Consider the following 20,732-nt stretch of genomic DNA (forward strand, 5'->3'; position numbering starts at 1 on the left):
TCGCGAAGAGTTGGACATGGCTTAGCAACTGAATAGACAAAAAATGAGACAAAAATGGCTTATTAGCCAACATTGGCCAGCCTTGCTGGGAACACACTGGCCCCCTCCACAGTGCCATCTCATTTCATACTGCAGTGAGGTGTGATCCAGATACCTTGGCTTTTTCCATTCCTTTTAAAGTATCCTAAAAACTATTTTTCAGTTTGATATTGTTGGTGCTAAGACTCAGTATTTTTAGCCATAAGATGGAGTAGTAAGAGCATAGGACTCAGGGGACTGTTGTGAGGATTGAAAGAGAAGATACAGGAAAGGTGCTGAACCTACTTCCTGGTGCATCGTGCATGCTCTGTCTCTATTCGGTTCAGTTTAGTTCAGTCACTCAGTCATGTGTGACTATCTGTGACCCCATGGATTGCAGCCTGCCAGGCTTCTCTGTCCATCACCAACTCCTGGAGCTTGCTCAAACTCATGTCCATTGAGTCGGTGATGCCATCCAACCATCTCATCCTCTGTTGTACCCTTATCCTCTTGCCTTCAGTCTTTCCCAGCATCAGGATCTTTTCAAATGAGTCAGGTCTTTGCAGCAGGTGGCCAAAGTATTGGAATTTCAGCTTCAGCATCAGACCTTCCAATGAACATTCAGGACTGATGCCGTCTAAGGGACTCTCAAGAGTCTTTTCCAACGCCACAGTTCAAAAGCATCTTTTCTTCAGTGCTCAGCTTTCTTTATGGTCCGACTCTCACATCCATACATGACTATTGGAAAAACCATAGCTTTGACTAGACAGACATTTTTTGGCAAAGTGATGTCTGCTTTTTACCATGCTGTTTAGGTTTGTCATAGCTTTTCTTCCAAGGAGCAAGTGTCTCTTAATTTCATGGCTGCAGTCACCATCTGCAGTGATTTTGGAGCCCAAGAAAATAGTCTGTCACTGTTTCCATTGTTTCCCCATCTATTTGCCATGAAGTGATGGGACCAGATGCCATGATCTTCTTTTTTTGAATGTTGAGTTTTAAGCCAACTTTTCCACTTTCCTCTTTGACTTTCATTAAGAGGCTCTTTAGTTCCTCTTTGCTTTCTGCCATAAGGAAGGTGCCATCTATGTATCTGAGGTTATTTATATTTCTCCCAGCAACCTTGATTCTGGCTTGTGCTTCACCCAGCCCAGATTTTGCTTGATGTACTCTGCATATAAGTTAAATAAGGAGTGTGACAGTATACAGCCTTGATGAACTCCTTTCCCAATTTGCAACCAGTCTGTTGTTCCATGCCCAGTTCTAATTGTTGCTTCTTGACCTTCATACAGATTTCTCAGGAGCCAGGTCAGGTGGTCTGGTATTCCCACCTCTTGAAGAATTTTCCACAGTTTGTTGTGATTCACACAGTCAAAGGCTTTGGTGTAGTCAATAAAGCAGAAGTAGATGTGTTTTTTTTTTTTTTTCTGGAACTCTCTTGCTTTTTCTGTGATCCAACAGATGTTGGCAATTTTATCTCTGGTTCCTCTACCTTTTCTAAATCCAGCTTGAACATCTGGAAATTCTTGGTTCACGTACTGTTGAAGCCTTGGTTGGAGAATTTTGAGCATTACTTTGCTAGCATGTAACATGAGTGCAACTGAACATTCTTTGGCATTGCCTTTCTTTGGGATTGGAATGAAAACTGACCTTTTCCAGTCCTGTGGCCACAGCTGAGTTTTCCAAGCTTGCTGGTATATTGAGTGCAGCACTTTCACAGCATCATCTTTTAGGATTTTTAATAGCTCAGCTGGAATTCCATCACCTCCATCTCTATTAGCCATTATGAATCATGCTCAGGGCCCTAGCCCTGACCATGGATGTACTCTAATACCACCTCGACACTCGGTGAGGACAGCGGCAAGCCATGGTGATCCTTGGGACACTTTTGGAGGAAAGAATTATGCACTTGGTCAAGTACAGGCACAGGCAGGTAGTCTCAGGAAAATTATAAGCTGAAGCCAGTGCTTATCAGAAGGAATCTGATAAAACCTGTTCAGGAATAATTACCCAAAGAGAGCTTCAACTTGGTCAGGTTAGATTCGAAATGATATAAGGCAGTCAACTTTCTTTGTTGCTAAACAAGGGCAGAATAATTATGGGGGGAAAATCCACAGTTGATCTCAAAACTGTGTTTTAGCCATTAGTTTCTAATCCAGATCACCAACTTATTTTTGCCAGCAGGTTATATCTGAATAGCCTCTGTACCCTTGGTCCTCTCTGTGTGGCTCACTGACTGGGACCATCTGTAGCACCTGGGAATGTGTTAGAAACGCAGAACTCAGGACACATTCCGGGCTTCCGTAACTAGAACCTACATGTTCAGGAGATTGCCAGGCGATTCTAATGCACATTAAAGTTTGAGAAGTACTTGTTAACAGAGTTCTCTCACCTAAATTTCCTAGCTTGGTCCTCTTATAAGCCTATGTGATATATTACCCCATTTTACACATGAGGAAACTGAGATACTTGTGTTAAGTGCTTAGTCTAAGGTCACACAAAAATAAAGTATCCAAGGTGACATTCAAAAAAGATCATCTGACTCCCAATTCCATGCTCCTCTAACTGAACTAGAGCTATCTCTTTAAAACCAGTAGGGGAAATGTAGCTATTTACATATGTGACTGAAGATGGAAGAAAGGGCACAGGCAGGGAAAGAAGACAAGAGCCTGAGTCTAGTCAGTCCATCAAAAGGGTAAGAAAGCCATGAAAGATTGTGAGTCAAATGTAACTATGAAAAGCCATTGCCAAAATCACTCAACATTATGGTCTCAGAAAGGAAGTAAGATGCCAGGTAAGTTAGGAGAAATACGTAACTACTGTTGATTGAAAAATGTGAGGAGCTACTCATTTCTGGTTATCATGAAAGTTTCAAATGGTCAGCTTGCAGCTTTCTGGGAAGCTATAACCACTTTGATTGTCCATTGCTGTGGCAGTAATCTACTAGAGCCTTCCTTACACCAAGCTCTGGTTCCCAGAGACCCTGGGATGACACTGGGGTCATCTAGATGATCCAGGACCATATCCCTATCTCAAGATCCTGAATGTATTCATATCTGCAAAACCTCTTTTTCCACATGAAGTATCATATTCACAGATTCGAGATTGGAGTGTGGACATCTTTGATCATCATTTTCACCAACCACAGATCTCTTCAGTGGGTTAGGGCTTTAATCTATATCACATATGGTAACTTGACCATGAAAATGAATGTGAATGGATAGGTGTATATCACCTTATGTTTTGCAAGTAAATTGAGCAGACTCCATTTCAAACACCAGAATCAGACAAAAAGACAGATTCCCAGTGTATACACTCACTGGACAAAGATTATCTCCTCGGAGCCACGCCAGGGTGTAGCTTCAATTACAAGTGGACAGCAGTCTGCTCATCAGTAGCATCATTGCATTAACACAGAACATACTTGATTCTGAGTTGCTTGTGAGAATATTGGGATTTGCAGTGTTTTATTTTCAAAGTGTGCTCAGGGGCCATCCAGGGAGGAGGAAAAGCTGCTGGGAGAAATAGAGCAAAACCTGGTTTTGTCTGTCTTATGTATTATGCTTCTGCCTAGCTCCCCGCCTGGTGGCTCAGCTGGTAAAAAAATCTGCCTGCAATGCAGGAGACCCAGGTTTGATCCCTGGGTTGGGAAGATCCGCTGGAGAAGGGATAGGCTACCCACTCCAGTATTCTGGCCTGGAGAATTCCATGGACTCTATAGTCAGTCCATGGGGTAGCAAAGAGTTGGACATGACTGAGCAGCTTTCGCTTCACTTCAAAGTTTCTATTGGACAACTGGGCTAAATAGATTTTCTGGGGTGGGTGGTGTAGATTTCAAAGCTACTGACTCAGACCAAAATAGATTCCTCCTATCCTCTGACTGGAACAGGCTTAGGGCTCAGAGTGTCTACCCTAGTGGCCTACTGTGGTAAATGTGATAGATTGTTTCAGTTTATGGACCCAGAGTTCAAAGAGGAAAAAGAGGAAGAGAGGAAAGATCAGGTATAAATGTTGATTCCTTGCCCCAGGGTCAAACCTTTACAACTTAATGATGGAATCAAGTAAAGAAGCATTTCAGATTATCTGGTAGACAGACATTTGATCTCCATAAAACGGGTCACATTGATGAAATTTTTACAAGTCTCAACTAAAGACAAGGGTTTAATACAAGAGTCCCCCATCAAGCATCTCATGCTATGTGTCTTTGGCAATTTCAGGGTCTTGTAAAATATGCTGCCAAGATCTGTACCCTGTGGACTTGCTTGTCGAATCTTTCCCATATATGTTTCCTCTTAGAAAGTCATTACCCCTTCTGGAACCTTTCCTTTCTGATGCCCACACAGCTTGATTGAGCAGAATGGCCAATTCATCATCCCTGTTTATCTCCTGAGAGAGGAATTTACAGTTACATTAAGAATCGAGTCAGATAGCACTGATGCAGATGTTTGGTTTTCTGTAGGCTGTTAATCTGAATTAGCGAAAAGTCTGATTTATGAAATAGCCCTACAGAAAGGCAGCTGCAATCTTCTGTGGTTCGTATAAGAGCCATGTTGCCAAGAGTAGGTCATTTCAGACTTGCCTTAATGAGCGGACTGGGCAAAGGTCTCCTCACAATTTTTTCTAAGGTCCGAACAGTATCCCTTAAAAGCCCCAACACATTTTTGTTTCATAAAGATCATAATCTTTGAGTTGGAAGACACTTTAAAGATCACTGAACTCCATTGTAGATCAATAATAGGAATCTTAATTGCCAGCTATCTGTTTACCTAAAGGTATCAAGCTCACAAGGCTACAAAGCAATGGTTTCTTCCTGTGGCCAACTGTAGATTTTTTAAGCCTTTTCTGATGTTGACGTGAGATCTTTCCTGGCTAGATCTCGAACTCATTGATCCTAGTTTTACCTTGGAAGGCCTTCAGAGCTAGCCCACTCCCTTACTGGACAGGCCTTCCAGTTTTTAAAGACTGTTGTCACATGAACCACCCTCCTCCCTGCCCCAGAATCTTCTCCAGGCAAAGAAGTCCCTGTTCCTTCATATGGCTTCTGGACTATCTTATAGTATCACATATTGAGCCTTTTATTGCAGAAGAGGCTTGGTCAGTATAAGCTTAGAGAGACTGACATCTGTTCCCCTGGTACTCTCAAGCCTTCCACAGCAGGGTCAATGCTGTCTGGAGGAGGCATCTTAAAGGCCTCTCAAACTTCTCCCCTACTGGCCTGCTCTTTGATCCCCTTCCCTCACCCTGGATTTCCCCACTAGGATCATTGACTTGCTAAGCCAACTTCTTTGCCCTTAGTCTGGCCCATGTCCATGAAGACCTACTCAATGGGGTTAGGATTAAAATGAGGTTATGCTACACCCCAATGAACACAATAGCAAAATCTGATCTTTGAAAAGTTTGAACAGTTCACTTTGAAGTTGTCCACAAATGTGTGTCCTTTGAGCAGTTTTATTACATTCAGGGTGAAGTCACAGAGTACACTTTTAATATTTACAGACTATAGAGTAGATAGTTTAATATATTAAATGTTAATGATTTTTGATATCATCTATTATCTTTGTTGTAACTACTAGCATTCTTTTTAAAAGCAGTTTATTAAAATACAAGAGTAAATGGTGTGTGGGAAATAATTCTACTGCAGTTTGATAAATGAAGAATATGGAAATTGCACATTCGTCCTTCATCTTCTCAGCGGAATCAAGAGTTGTGTTTCCTAGTGTTGCTTATAGCCAGTTTAATATACATTTGAAAAATAAATTAGTGACACATGAAAGTAAATGTAGCAAAAGTGGGAATTTAACTAACTGAACAGCTAACAGGCTTCAGGGAAGAACTGAAAGTGAAATATGGTGATGATTTGCTAACTTGAAAGCTCCACAGTGGATTCTAGACAAGAATGTGGCCCTCAGTCAATCCTGATATTGAGGTTTGTCCTGCTTGTGAAGACGATGTTTTGGTTTTGTACTCACTTTTTGGCCCTTGGAGGGGCCCCAGCTGGATGCAAGGTGGGCCACAGGAAGTGAGGGTCGGACTCAGAGGTGTGCCCTACGTCCCTTAGCAGGCTGGGTGCAGCCAGATTGTCCACCAACCGCAGGAAGAGCAGATGGATAGTGGAGGCAGAAGAAGGTACTGCGGAGGGCAGTTTTACTTCCATTTTAAGCAATGCCATTCCCTCCCACCAATGCTGGCTCTTCCTTGCTTCCAACTGTGCAGCTGCCCGGAGAAAGCAATTCTTTCTCATTAAGATGCTGAAGTCCTTCACCCACAGCTTGAGTTCTCATGGTGTCCTCTCTGAATTCAAGTCCACCGTCCCTCTCATCCCCAAGTATTTATGTCCATCAGTGTGAGTATGAAAAACTCATGGACCTCTCCCTGTTCTTTCTATACTTGTTTCCCCTGAGTGGTCATTGTCAACGTTGACTGGCCATAGGGTCCTTCCTGAGAACATGGCAATACATTTACCTGTAAGAAGACTTAGAGAAAATAATTTCAGGCCTCATTTCACTGGTTCTCAGTCAAGGTTACGCTTAGGTTTCAAATCATCTTTATTTTGTATCTGTGTCTGTATATCTATATTTACTCATACAAATAGTCAATTTTTTCATGTGTGATTTCTGTCCATGTAGACAATCTCTTAATCACAATTCTGAAATTCAGAAAGTTTGGAGAACTATTGTTTTCAGTGACTTTGAGCTATTTGATGACAAAACCTGACCTAAACTGATGTGCAGGTATTAATTTCAAGTCTTTATGACTGTGACTGTTAACTGCAGCAGTATTAATGAGTTTTATTAAAGGGTGCTACCCTGAATCCACTGGGAGGTATTATAGATATGGGGGTATTATAGATATGGTATAGCTACCATATGACTTGTTTAATTAAAAATCTAAATAGCAAAATCCATCTCGCTTCCAAAAGTCTTTGGATAAGAAACACTTGTATACAAACACACACACACACACACACACAAGCCAGAATTTAATGCAAAGATAGGAAACAAAAGTAGGAAACAGCCTTTTCATTTGAGAATCATAATTCTCAGTGGTCAGTCCACCAGCCAGGAGTCTCAGTATTGCTGATGCTCTATGCTATATCTGAAACTACTTGGGGGAAATTGAGGCCAAGTTAACAAGCCTCTGGATTAGTCTGACTTAAATCTGTTGCCTCCTCAGTCTTTAGTTAGTAACCAAAGACAAAAACAATTGATTACATTTAGAGGGTACTTTGCTTAAATATGGAGTCATTATACTGCAAAGGAATATAGGGAAAGAGGCACACTGAGTTGTATATATAGATCCCTGGCCCCACTGTCTCACACACAGACACACACAGACACACACACGCACTTTCCCAGGGGGTGTAGGCCCCTGTTTCTTCTGCTTCCCCTAATCACTTGGTGTATTTGGCAGACAAATGTACTTGCAGATAGCATTTACTTAGCAGATAGCCTTTTATTTATTTTTTTTATTGGAGGCTAATTATTTTACGATATTATATTGGTTGGTTTTGCCATACATTGACATGAATCTGCCCCGGGTATACATGAGTTCCCCTTCCTGAACCCCCCTCCCACCTCCCTCTTCCCCTTATCCTCCCTCTGGGTCATCCCCGCACACCAGCCCCGAGCATCCTGTAACATGCATCGACCCTAAACTGGCGATTCGTTTCACATATAAAAGGAGCTTTGGCTATATGAAAGAGATTAGCTACCTGGGAGGTGAAAGGGGCTGTCTTCAGGGGCACGAGGCACATGTAAGGAAAAGGCTCTCGGAGTTGGACGAGGCGGCCCATGCTGGTTTGAAAGGGATCCTCTGCCTTCCAGGGCAAGAGCTATTATGTTGAAAATGAGGCTTTGGTGAGAGGATGAAGTGGGGGCAGGTGAGGAATAGTGGTCTGTGATTCCAGAGTCTTGGACACAGGAGGGCCCTTGGAGTCCCTCTCTGCCAAAACTTGCAGGTAGAGCCACAAGACCAGGTGTCCTCCAGGGCTAGGACTGTGTTTTATGGGGAAAGCCAGGCAAGGAGCTTGGAGTCTGAGAGGCAGTGAGGTTAGGACAGCCAGCCAGACAGGTAGGAGGACCAGTCCAGCACTGCAGCAAAGATGCTCTGGCCCCCAGGCCACCCCTCTCTGTGATTTAAACTTCTCTCCAAAGAGGAGCCTAAGCTGATGAGACAGAGACAGATGAGAAACCTCCCTCGACTTTAGAGCCCCATGTCAGAGCAAAAACAGGAAAACTAGCCCCCAAAGATGATGAGCAAAAGGACAGAAAGGCAGTGACATACCCCAAAGTGCCAAGAGTCAGCTGAGGTTGATTTGTTATGGGGCACAGAGGGCAAACGATTAGTAAGGAAGAGTATGGATTATCAATAAAGACAGAGTGGCAAATGGTGTCAATTTCCTTGTGCTTTGCTTGGTCAGCTTTACAGATTTAAAATCAGCCATTGGAGATGGTTGGTCCTGTATGATCATACTTCCTGGTTGGAGTTGTCTGAAGAGGTTACAGAAATTCCGGTGGAGGAGGCTGTGCAGTGCGCCCTCTCATTTCCATGGTAACGCAGTCAGCCCTGCTCACCTTGGGGTTGGGCACTGGGCACCTGGCTGCCAGTGTCTTTACACAATTCTGACCTTTGAGGGAGCTGGAAGGCCATGGTCCCAGTTTCACGCCTCTATCTAGCTGTGAGGCTGCGGCAAGAACCCCCCTTCTTTGAACCTTAGTTTTCTATGACGAAAGTGAAGATTGAACTCACCTGTTCTTGCTGAGAGGACTGTACTGCACGTATAACTAAGATCAGAGCCCCTTTACAAACCTGGGGATTTCTGAACAAGATAGCAACTGAAAATATATCTTAACAGAAAAAAAAAAAAAAACCAACCTGGGACTGTGGGTCACTCCCTGGGCCTCCTGAGCCTCATAGTTCCCATCTGTGAAGTGGAACGGCACACCCCACTCAGCCTGGCTCCAGTTTGGGAGTAAAAGAGGCAATGAATGGTGCCATTTTCCTTTCAGCCCACTCTTGGCCACGCCCCAGCCCCCACCTGCAGCGCCCACCAGTGGGGGATCCGGCAGCTCCAGTGACTCGGAGAGCAGCTCAGAGTCTGACTCAGACACTGAAAGCAGCACCACTGACAGCGAAGCCAATGAGGCGCCACGAGCGACCACTCCAGAGGTGGGTGAGGAGCCGGGGCCCTGGCACAGCACCCGACACGCACACACACAGTAATGCGATAGTAATGTTCCAGCACAGTCGTGACCAGCACAGTAAATACTTCAGAAAAACACATGTATTTGTAAAGTTTCTAACGAACATTTCTTGCCATGTGACTGATGTGCCCTGTGACTCACTCAGCTACTCTGAACCTTGAGCTTCCCCATTACTATTATACTGGAATAGTAATCACTGAGCTTGAAACGTCCCTTTCGAGAGAACCGACGAAGCACGTCAAGACCCACTTCTAGGTCTGGGGACACCACCCCTTCCTCTAGGTTGAAGTGATGAATTGTCACTGGGCAAGTAAGATCCAAGAAGTGTGATGTTGAAAGGTCACAGTTTTTTTTTTTTTTCAAAGAATATTTTTCAAATGTACTCAATGGTAATTCATGAAAACATTTAACATAGCCCCACAAAATACCAAAATTATAATTTTGAGATCAAAGCCATGCCTTTCCCCTTCATCTTCTTTGACTGCCAGCCTCTCAGTTCTCCTGAGCTGGCACTTCGTACAGCAAGCTGATCCCTCAATGGCTCTGGACACATTGTTAATAGAAAAGAATAACAGAAGAAGATGCCACAGTGATATTAGTGCTGTTTCAAGAGCCCACGCTTTGTGAGTGTGGATCATGTGCCAGGCTCCATGAGAAGCTCGTGACATCCATTTTCTCATTTTATGCTCATGACAACCCTATAGGGTCCTGGCTATCATTATTCCATTTTATAGATGAAAGAATAAGGTTCTGAAAGGGTAAAAAAGAACTTTCCCAAGATCTCACAGGAAGGGCTGAAACCAGGGTGTGCGCTACGAGAGCTGGGGCCCTTAGCCTTGAGCTCTGCTGCCAACAGTCACAGCTGCTCCAATGGCCTTGACCCTTACCTGCCACTGCTCTGTGCCAGTTGGAATCATGGCTACTCAAAACATTTGAATTCTGTCATCCTCTATTGGCTGGTGCCATAAGCCTAAGCTGATGGCTTGCAAAAAAAAAAAAAAAAGAGCAGTTCTAATAAAAAATGATGGCTCTTTTTTAGTTCAACAGGCAGAATTCAGACTTGGGAATCAAGCACCTGAATTGTACGCATCATTTCCATGGCTTAACAGCAGATGCTAATGTCTGCAAGCATGTCCACATAAACTGATTGTTGCCCATACACCGAGGAAAGTGCAGTGGTTTTTTTGGAAGTCAAATCTTTTCATCCTTCAGTAAAAATACAAAAGCCCTCTTCTTTTTGCAGCAAATTACAACATCGTATAGGAGGCCCTGACACTTTGGCAGAGAAAGACTTTCCTTTTGAATTACACTTGAGGCACACTCACATTTCTTTTCAGAACCAGAGATCATTCTCTTAGCCTCCTGGTGAGAGGTTGAGTAATGAATCCCACCAAAGGATTTTGGGAACCCGTTTCCCTCCCCAGCTCTCTACCCACTCTATGGAAAAACTCTTTGTGAAAAATTCTTTCCTTGCTGACCAGAGTAAGGGATAGTTTCAGAAAAAGAGTGGAACTTAGTATAGTGGAGCCACTTTGTGAAGTATTTGGCTGTCGAGGGAATGTGATAGATGTGAATTTCATGTATGTTTCTAAATGTGTGAATGGTCACTTGACAGCCAAAGCTTTTACCAGTCAACAGTCAGTACACTGAGGGTCCTCCTGACTTCTTCCCAAAGGTGACATTCATTCTTGCCACCGTTTCTCACTCCACAGCCTGAGCCACCCTCTACCAACAAGTGGCAGCTGGACAAATGGCTTAACAAAGTGACATCTCAAAACAAATCTTTTATTTGTGGCCAAAATGAAACACCCATGGAGACGATTTCTGTGCCTCCTCCAGTCATTCAGCCAATGGAAGTCCAGGTCAAGGTGAAGGCAAACCCCAGTCAGGTCCTGCCTGAACCCAAAGAGAGGCCTCTCCTTGGTCTCATCAGGGATAAAGCCCGTCCACGACCCACCCTGAAAACTCCAGAAACAAAGGCTCTGAAGCATAAGTCGTCCACAACTCTTGAGACAGCGTCTCAAAGGACAATTGGGAAAAAACAACCCAAAAGGGTCGAGAAGAACACCAGCGTTGAGGAATTTACCTGGCCCAAACCAAATATCACCAGCAGCACTCCCAAAGAAAAGGAAAGTGGGGAGCTTCCTGACCCCCCGAGAGGCCGCAGCAAAGCCGTTGCCCACAAGCCGGTTCCCAGGAAAGAACCGAGAGCCAGCATCCCCTTGGCTCCCGAGAAGAAGAAGTACCGAGGGCCTGGCAAGATGGTTCCAAAGTCCCGGGAATTCATTGAGACCGATTCGTCTACGTCTGATTCCAACACGGATCAGGAAGAGCCCCTGCAGATCAAAGTCCTGCCTCCATGCATGGCTCCAGGGGGCAACACGACCAAATCCAAGGAAGCTGGAGGGGCCAGCCTGACCCTCAGCAGATTTCTCAGCAGTGGCAATGGCAACAACCCACCAGTCCCGAGTGAGGAGCCTACTCAGTCACCGGTCCCTGTCACACAAACCGAGGTTCTATCTCCTGTCCGAGATCAGGAGAATCTGAAAAATCTCTGGGTGAAGATTGACCTTGACCTACTGTCTCGAGTGCCTGGCCAGAACTCACTCCAGGCGGCGCCAGCCAAGCTAGACCACAAGGAGACAGCCTCAAAGCCCAAGCGGCAGACGGCTGCAGCGCCTGCGGAGAAAGTTGCCCCCAAGGGCAAGCGTAAGCACAAGGTAAGCCATCCATCCACTCTGGCCAGCCATGTGATCAGGAGCAGTGGTTGTCTGGGGTACTTTGATCTTGAGTCTCCTTTTCCAGCAGGCTGGTGGCAACGGATTGCATTCTTTGGTAAAAGCACAGATATTAATACTTTTCCTGGGGAATGTAGTATTTGACATGACCAGGGAGGAAGTGTTAGGGATAATCATGGTTTTATAACCAATGTCAAGAATATCCAGTATGGCACGTGAGGGATTATGATGTGTAGCAACAAAGAATATGAAGTCTTCTTCCCCAGGCAGTCAGTCTGTCAGGTAGGCTACTTAAGCTGCTCCCGCTTCCTGGATTCATGGGTCACTATTCTACAGTCTCTTGCCCCAGCAGCAGCAAGGCACCCAGGACTCATAAGGTCAAAATGCATCCTCTAGGCCTTGTTAATTTCTGCATACAAACATCAGTATCCCTGCCACCCAGTTCCATTTTGATTACCCTGGCTCCTACTAGACACACGCTCTGTCCAGCCTGCTTGGCCCCCTGACCTGTGTGGTTGGCTTGACTCGTGAAAATCTCTCCTGCAGGACATTCAGGTTGGATTCCCAAGCTACAAATGTAATCAGAAGGTGAAACCCAGAATGGCCTTTTCCACTGCACATCTATCTGGGGAACTGAGTTTGTGTCCAGTAGGTTCATTGCATGCATCTCTGGGTGTCACAGTAGATTTTTAGCATAACATCATCTCATGGTGATTCTTGAGTAATATTAGTTTGAATAGCTGCCTTGGGGACTCCTGCAACAATGATTTAAGTCATCGTTCAGCTTTAAAGATTCACAGGTGGTTTTATCTCTGAGCTGTGGTGCCACCTTAACTAATGAGAGTATTCCAAAATAGGGAACAGTCTGGGGCCCTTGCCCTATCAGTTTCCCTGCTCTTAGTGATGACAGCAGTGCAACTAGGAATACCGTCAGAACCAATACATGAAGGTCCAAATGTGTGCCTTGCACATGGTTAATTTCCTTGCATACTGTTGGTTGTACAAGTGACCTTTGTGTGTTACCCCCAACCCCCATGTTGCTTGGACAGGATTTATGCCATGTTAGAATTGCAGTGTTAGTTTCTAAACTACTCATTTGTGGGGGCATTGTTGCTGGGAGAAGTGTCTGAAAATGATAGATTCTCTTTACTTCAGGTATGAGATCTTTGTGCCACCCAATCAGTGGCAGACGTCACAGCTTCACCCTCTCTGATGCCAGCTTCTTGGTTGGAGTAGGCAAGGCAAGACGGATTGATTTTCTGTCTGATCAAAGGTGTACTTTTAAGGCTTCTACCTAATCTAGGACTTAAAATAGAAGCACATTGTCTCCCTTGCTCATTGTTTTTAAATGTCTTCATGTGCCATGGATTTCAAACTCTGTGTATTCTTTTTTTTTTTTCCTGTTAAAGCTGACAGAAGTTGTGGAGAAAATCCCTGAGAAGAAGCAGCGCCTGGAGGAGGCATCCACCATCTGCCTGCTGCCACCTTGCATCTCACCAGCTCCCCCCCAGAAGCCTCCCAGCACTAAAGAGTGAGTTTGCCCTGATTCTATGATACTTAGCTGGTTTGGACTCCTAAGAAATCTCAAATGAACCCTGAGGGTAGGGAGTCCTATCCCAAAAGAATGTTAGGTAAGAAACAGGAGTCATTCAGTTGTGTCCTGACAGCTCTCTGGCCACCAGCCTAACACGGGTGGGATAAAGGGTGGCCTTCAGGCTGCCAGGTTTGGGTGCCTACTTGAGCTTTTTAGCAACATTTCTTTACTCCAACTCAGATGGATGGCCAAAATCGGCCAAAGTGGACTTTTAGCACAGAGTGAAGGGTAAAAGGAGGTAAACCAATGTAAAGGACACCTGCCCCTTGAGCCAAATCACCTCCCTCTGGGCAACTTCCAGTTCAGATAGGGATGAAACCATCTCCCTTGGCCTCAACAGAATGACACAGCAGAGGCTTCCTCTTTGCTGTCAAATAATAATGCTGATATGAAGCTTGAGGACCAGCAAATTCGTCCTGAACTCCTCAGAGGCCAAGGGGATGACATGTCTGGGGAGGCCAGGGACATGAGCTGTCTAGGAGTGCCCCACAACCCCAGGCAGTTCTGTGCTGGGAAAAGCCAGCTCTGAGTGGACAAATTAATGCTGGTCAGCTGGCAGCTCTTCTCCTGTCTCTCTCTTTGCAGAAGGTGCCAGAGTCAGGCAGGAGGCCTCCTTGTCCCCTGCTCACTTAGAGGACCCCAGCCTTCCCTACCAGGCATGGTGACAGAGTTCTTCTGTGTTTCACATAACACTTCCCTAACAATCTGCTGCTGCTGCTGCTGCTAAGTCGCTTCAGTCGTGTCCGACTCTGTGTGACCCCATAGACGGCAGCCCACCAGGCTCCCCCGTCCCTGGGATTCTCCAGGCAAGAACACTGGAGTGGGCTGCCATTTCCTTCTCCAATGCGTGAAAGTAAAAAGTGAAAGTGAAGTCACTCAGTCATGTCCAACTCTTTAGTGACCCCATAGACTGCAGCCTACCAGGCTCCTCTGTCCATGGGATTTTCCAAGCAAGAGTACTGGAGTGGGGTGGCATTGCCTTCTCCTTCCTTAACAATCTAGTGGGTAGCTATTCCCTTTTCCAGGGGATCTTCCCAACCCAGGAATTGAACCCAAGTCTCCTGCATTGCAGGCAGATTCTTTATTGTCTGAGCCACCAGGGAAGCCCTCCCTAACAAACATGTCAGCTCCTGGAACTATTCTGTTTGGATAATTATTGTCATAAATTCACTCAGCATTAGAGGTAACTTCCATCAACAACCAGTTTTGGAACCTATTAGCAGCCCAGAGTGGAGAGGCAATCTGGCTAACTGCTGCTAACAATGGATTTCACAGATTACTGTTTAACATCAGTGACAGGGCATCAGTCTGCCACAGATAAGATGTCGGAAATAAGTTATCAGTTTACATTTGTTAGGATCCTTGTTGTTTAGAGATGAAAGGTAAGAAAAGATCAATGACCACTAGATCTGCTCAATAAACTAAGGAGATTTGGTCATGGGCTGCCAGGACCTGCCAGCCCAGATTTGGTCCTGAGTTGCTGTCTCCCTGAGGACCCATAGCTCTTTGTGACACGCATTTGTATTCCCTGGTATAATTTGATATGAAATATCTCTTCAGATACTTGGAGTTCTCAGAACCAGACAGTCTTCTAGTAGAGCAAGCCAGCCCTCTTCTTGAGGAGGTACCACCACTACAAAGACGCCATTTTAGGTTCCTCCTTGAAAAGTAGGAGGGCCCTGGAAGGATGGTGTTTAACCATTGGGAAAGAAGCCTATTTCCCTGCTTCTAGGCATGGTGATGGGCTTCCCTGGTGGCTCAGACAGTATAGAATCCACCTGCAATGCAGGAGACCCCTATTTGTTTGATTCCTGGGTTGGGAAGACCCCCTGGAGAAGGGATAGGCTACTCACTCCAGTATTCTTGGGCCTCCCTGGTGGCTCAGTGGTAAAGAATCCACCAGCAATGAGGGAGACCTGGGTTCAATCCCTGGTCAAGAAGATCCCCTGGAGGAGGGCATGGCAACACACTCTAGTGTTCTTGCCTGGAGAATCCCCATGGATGGAGGAGCTGGGCAGGCTATAGCCCATGGGGTGGCAAAGACCTGGACAGGACTGAGCTACTAAGAACAGCACAGGACAGACATGGTGGTACCTCCTCAGTTCCCAGGCTCTCATCTCTTTGGGCCAGGCCACTGAAAGGCACAAGGAAGAGCTAGAGGGCTGTGGGATATTGCCACACCATCAGTCCCCATTGCAAGCCTGCCTCAATGACCGAGTAATCCCTTACATCCCCCATTTCATAGAAGAGAGATGATTGAGTATTAGGCAAATGTCTAATAATTCAAATTTGTTCTCATAAAATGATGTTTCACCTCATGGTCCTTATGATCTTTCTGCCTTTGTACTAGTTAGGAGAGCAATGTTTACCTAGTAGCCTTTACCATTCATGAAGGACCTGAGTTGGGTTCTTATTTGGGAAAATTTTGAGAGTTGAGGGAGAGGGAAACCAGGACAGGCCTCTTGGAGCTCTTCTCCTTGGAGCCCTTTCCTCGAGTTTTGTCTGCTCCTTGGTGCTTTGTTGATCCTTCAGATTAAATCCTTGGAAATTTCCATGACACAACATTCAATTTTCTCAATGAGCGTTTTAAACCTAGCAAAGGATGCCGCATCAGCCTGACAACTAGAGTTTCCCATCATCCACTAGAAGGGCCCTGATGCATTCCTTTTCCCTTCTTTGGAGTTTGAACCATCATAAGGGCCTCTGAGGCATGAAAAGGAAGACTCTTTTTTCCTTCTGTCCTCTTCTGGCCTATACAAAAGATGCCTTTATAGTAATAAATCATAATGGTGACAGAGTAGTCCCTAGAAAATACCCCCTGGGTATCTTTCACCCAGGAAGTCATTAAAGGCCCCATGGTTCCAAGTCAGTATCATACAGAAGGAAAGGGGGCCAGATGACAGTGGCCACTGCACCAAATGTACAGTACTATGTATGATGTACTGTGTTCAATGGCAGATGGGAAGGCCTAGCCCAATGACTGTGGCCAGTGGCAGGTTGACTGCCTCTAGGGAACAGCTCTTCCCCTTTCAGCCCCCATCCCTTTCTCCTGCAGCTCAGGTAGGCCAGGAGTGGTCAAATGGTCATAGGTAAGGAACCAGTCACTCCCATAGATGCCACAGCAATACTTGACTCCTTTCCATGTAAATTCTCCAAAGTGCAATTCCTCTGTAACGATAATACTCAGTGTGGTCTGATGTTGCTGGAGCATCTTCGTGGACAAGCATCCTAACCTGTATTTTCACCATTATTTTCATCAAGCTTCACCATTATGTTAAAATGGTTCTCCATGTCAAAGCAATTTTAAAAATCCACCGACAAATACTTTGCAATTAATTTTAATCCATTAAAGTAATGACAGAAACAGTGAATTTTCTAAAAATTTGGCTGCCTGACAGAAATTGACATAGGACAGTGTTTATGAAACAGAAGACAGAGAAGATGGCAAATATTATTACAACGAGAAAATTTGGGCAACACAGCAGAAGTGGAATGAGGGGATTTCATTGGTGTCTACCATTTCAGGAAATCAAAACACTTGAGTGCTTGTTCATCTTTGATTTGTTGCTCTGAGATATTGTAAATCTATATTTCTAGACACTGACTGAAATTGACCAAGAAGAAAACATAAATTCTTGTTGACTTAATTTGCTATTGAAAATTATAGTCAATAATAATGAAAAGTAAATGGCTGCACAGTGCAATATTAGTTGTCTAAGAAAAGATTAAAATTCAAGTAATCTTCATTGATTAGTCGAAGACAGTAACTAAAATAAAAATCCATGGCCCAATTACCATGTTAAGCAGCTAGCATAAGGTTTTAGTTGTTCTGTTTTATTTGAAGTCTCAGTTTATTTGATGATGCCCATTTAATGGTCAGATAAATCAGTTTGAAAGCATGGGAGTACTTCTAGGACCACATATGTTTTGTGGCAAAATGACAAAATATTTTTCAAATGGAGTTTTGTAAAGCGGAGTACATCAGTACTTCACTATAACAACTTAAGGTCAGGGGCTCGTTAAGCCTCCAGTGGAACAGTTGGAATATACAATTTCCAGTGTGTCCCAGAAGTATTTAGTGCATTATTTATTTCTGGGTAATGGATAAGTAGTGTATTTCTTAAGAAAATATCCTTCCACTAATTGTTTATTGTACCATTTATTGTGTGACTGTGCAGTTAAGTCCTAGGACAGAATAAGTAGGAACCATCCTAAAAAATGATGGGATTAAAGTCTGCATTGGATTTTCCATAAAAATCTAATTAACAGTAATCTTGAAAGGTTGCAAATATCACACTGGGGCAACATGCCATTAGACATTTCCATTTATCATGGAGTTCTGTTTCAAAGAGCCGTGCTTATTCTTAGATTTTTGCATTTATCTATGGCTCAATCTCTAGGGAGGGCCACCTCTCTATAGACATCTATGTGTCTACGCATTTTCTATATACTCTTCACCCCAGGTAAAGGACCATCAACCAACATATTACTTTAGCTAAACGTAGCAGCATCATGCAAAAGAGCAGAATAAAGAGAGACAGAGTTTTCTGACACCCTGTACTTCTTGTTTACACAGAAATAATTCATCCAGGAGAGCAAATAGAAGAAAAGAAGAAAAGCTGTTTCCTCCTCCACTTTCCCCACTGCCAGAGGACCCTCCACGTCGCAGGAACATCAGCGGCAATAATGGTCCCTTCAGTCGAGACAAAACCATCCCTATGATTGGACAGATCACCTCGACCAAACCTAAGAGGAATGAAGGCAAATTCTGCGCTACTTTCAAAGGGATATCTGTAAACGTAAGCATCATAGAAGGAATCTTCTCACAGTCAGGTAGAAACAAGTTGACCCAGCTTATCTAAGTCAACTTGACCTCATGGAGATGTTGCAGGGGGGTGGGAGGAAGGGACAGAGAGAAAATATTAATAGCGTGTATGTACACAAATACACAAACACACAAACTCTCCGTTAGCTCCAATTTTGAATCTGTTAACTTCAAATGAATTTTTCATTCCAGTCTTACTTCTCCAGACAGATGATTATGCAGAGATTTGGGGCCTCAGACATCCTTTGGTCCAATCCCTTCAGATCCTGGGGGTGGGGGACACTTCCACAATGCTGACCACAGCACATGGGAGGCACAGAATCTTTAGTGAAAGTGAAAGACCAAATGGATGGAATTGCTCAAGGTGAGGGAACTGGAGCTGGAACTCCAAGTTAACATCTTTCCACACCCACCTTGGCTGATATGAATTGTGTTTTAAAATAGTGACTCAAAATGATAGAGTTTAAAAGGCAAATCTGTGGCTAAAATCACACAATTGTGGTTCTCTAAGCCCGACTAAAGGATTATCCTGTCCTTTGGATTTTCTGCACTGCTGCCTGATTAGCATAAATGATTGAGAATTTGTATCACTTTTCACATCCATACACAATGTCTTTTTATCTGCCCCAGGTATATGTACATGAACCATGGGAACCATGAGTGATAGTGTCACTAGTGAATACTAATGGCAAATCTATCTGCCTTTTCGTGTAGATGCATGTATATGCAAATACATATGCACTTGATCCTTTAGTTCAGTTCAGTCACTCAGTCGTGTCCGACTCTGCGACCCCATGGACTGCAGCGCACCAGCCTCCCTGTGTATCACCAACTCCCGGAGTTTACTCAAACTCACATCCATTGAGTCAGTGATGCCATCCAACCATCTCATCCTCTGTCGTCCCCTTCTCCTCTCGCCTTCAGTCTTTCCCAGCATCAGGGTCTTTTCAAATGAGTCAGCTCTTCGCATCAGGTGGCCAATGTATTATAGTTTCAGCTTCAACATCAGCCCTTCCAATGAACATTCAGGACTGATTTCCTTTAGGGTGGACTTGTTGGATCTCCTTGCAGTTCAAGATCCTTTAAATGTAATATAAAAAGCAAATGAGTGAAAATCAATGCATTTTCAAATGTCTAGCACCAATCCAGTAGCCCCTGAACCAAAAGCATCCATTTAACACTTCATGAAAAGCCATGAGGACTCTGAGCTTTAAGGACCACAATTTATGGTCCTCCATCATCTAAGATAACTAGATGACATATGTACCTAGGTAAATATTATTGGTGATATAAAGAAATGGCTCTATTATAAAGTTGTCATTTTCCAAATGAAATTTGTATGTATGTGTGCCCAGATTATATTTGCATTCACATTTAAAGGTGCTGAGTTACAGTGTTAGGAATGAAGCCATCTATTCTAAGCAATAATTATGAAATCAGTCCTATTTTTCATACTGAATGTAATTAATGTGGTAAACTTCAACTGAGTCTTTTTCTACTGCAAGCTTTTGGAGGACACGTACCCTACCTATCTAGGCAATTCTCTTCATATAACACCTCGTACATGGTCACAAATAATCAGGTGCTTAATGTGGATGTTCTTATGACAATGGTAATAAGAGGATCTGCAAAGGCATTTCTGAAAGCTCTCAAAACTACTGGGAAAATCTGCTAAATATGATTACATTTGCACCTAGAAAACCTAGAATTGGATCATTTTCTTAAGGAAATCACTAGAATTCCCCATGATATGACTGTGTACTCCTTATGTCTTCTTTGGCCATGGCCTGCAATCTGAGAGACTGTGAAAATTAAGAGACTTGCTTGAAACATAGTGCTAACACTATGTTTCAAATCTGTTCTGTGACCTTGAGCAAATTATGACACCTCTCTGAGTCCATGAAATGAGTAGATTTGACTAGGTGATCTATACAGCTTCTTCCAGTTCCAAAAGTGTTTTCCATTTTGCACTCTTAGAGTCTTCTCTGTTCCATGCAGAGTCAGTAAACCATGTAGTCCTGTTTACTGACTCAGTGGATGGGTGAGGGTCAACAGAGGATGTATTTATATGACTTAGATGACTGTGGCTGATTGCAGCCATTTCCAGTCAGATATGTCAGGACTGACATCAGTGCCATATGTGTAGTAGATGTGGTGTTTCAGGGTTCTTGTCACCTATCTTGGTCATAGAAACATGTGGCTCTCTCTTTGGGGCTGGTCTGCTGTTTCGTCATGGCCATTGGGTATTGGCAATAGAAGTGTGGAGCTGGCTTAGTAGTTTAGAAAGCTCTGAGTTTTTATGTGTTTAGGTTGAATAAAATCTGTGATGGACTTGAAACAATTTTCTCCATATCCAT

General features: G+C 43.9%; 1 protein-coding gene across 5 annotated transcripts in view; it reads left to right on the forward strand.

The window, feature by feature from the left end:
• AFF2 (ALF transcription elongation factor 2) overlaps positions 1-20,732 on the forward strand; it is a 577,381-nt gene that overhangs the window by 521,117 nt on the left and 35,532 nt on the right. For all 5 annotated transcript variants that reach the window (XM_055438072.2, XM_055438074.2, XM_055438073.2 and 2 more), the window contains 4 exons: positions 9,024-9,183; positions 10,931-11,938; positions 13,366-13,487; positions 18,127-18,349. In XM_055438072.2, coding sequence (XP_055294047.2) covers positions 9,024-9,183; positions 10,931-11,938; positions 13,366-13,487; positions 18,127-18,349 — 1,513 coding nt within the window. The remainder of the gene's footprint in view (positions 1-9,023; positions 9,184-10,930; positions 11,939-13,365; positions 13,488-18,126; positions 18,350-20,732) is intronic.

Source organism: Moschus berezovskii, chromosome X (genome assembly GCF_049115385.1).
Source record: "Moschus berezovskii isolate FMDL1 chromosome X, NW_MosBer_1.0, whole genome shotgun sequence".
In the NCBI taxonomy this organism is placed as follows: Eukaryota; Metazoa; Chordata; class Mammalia; order Artiodactyla; family Moschidae; genus Moschus; species Moschus berezovskii.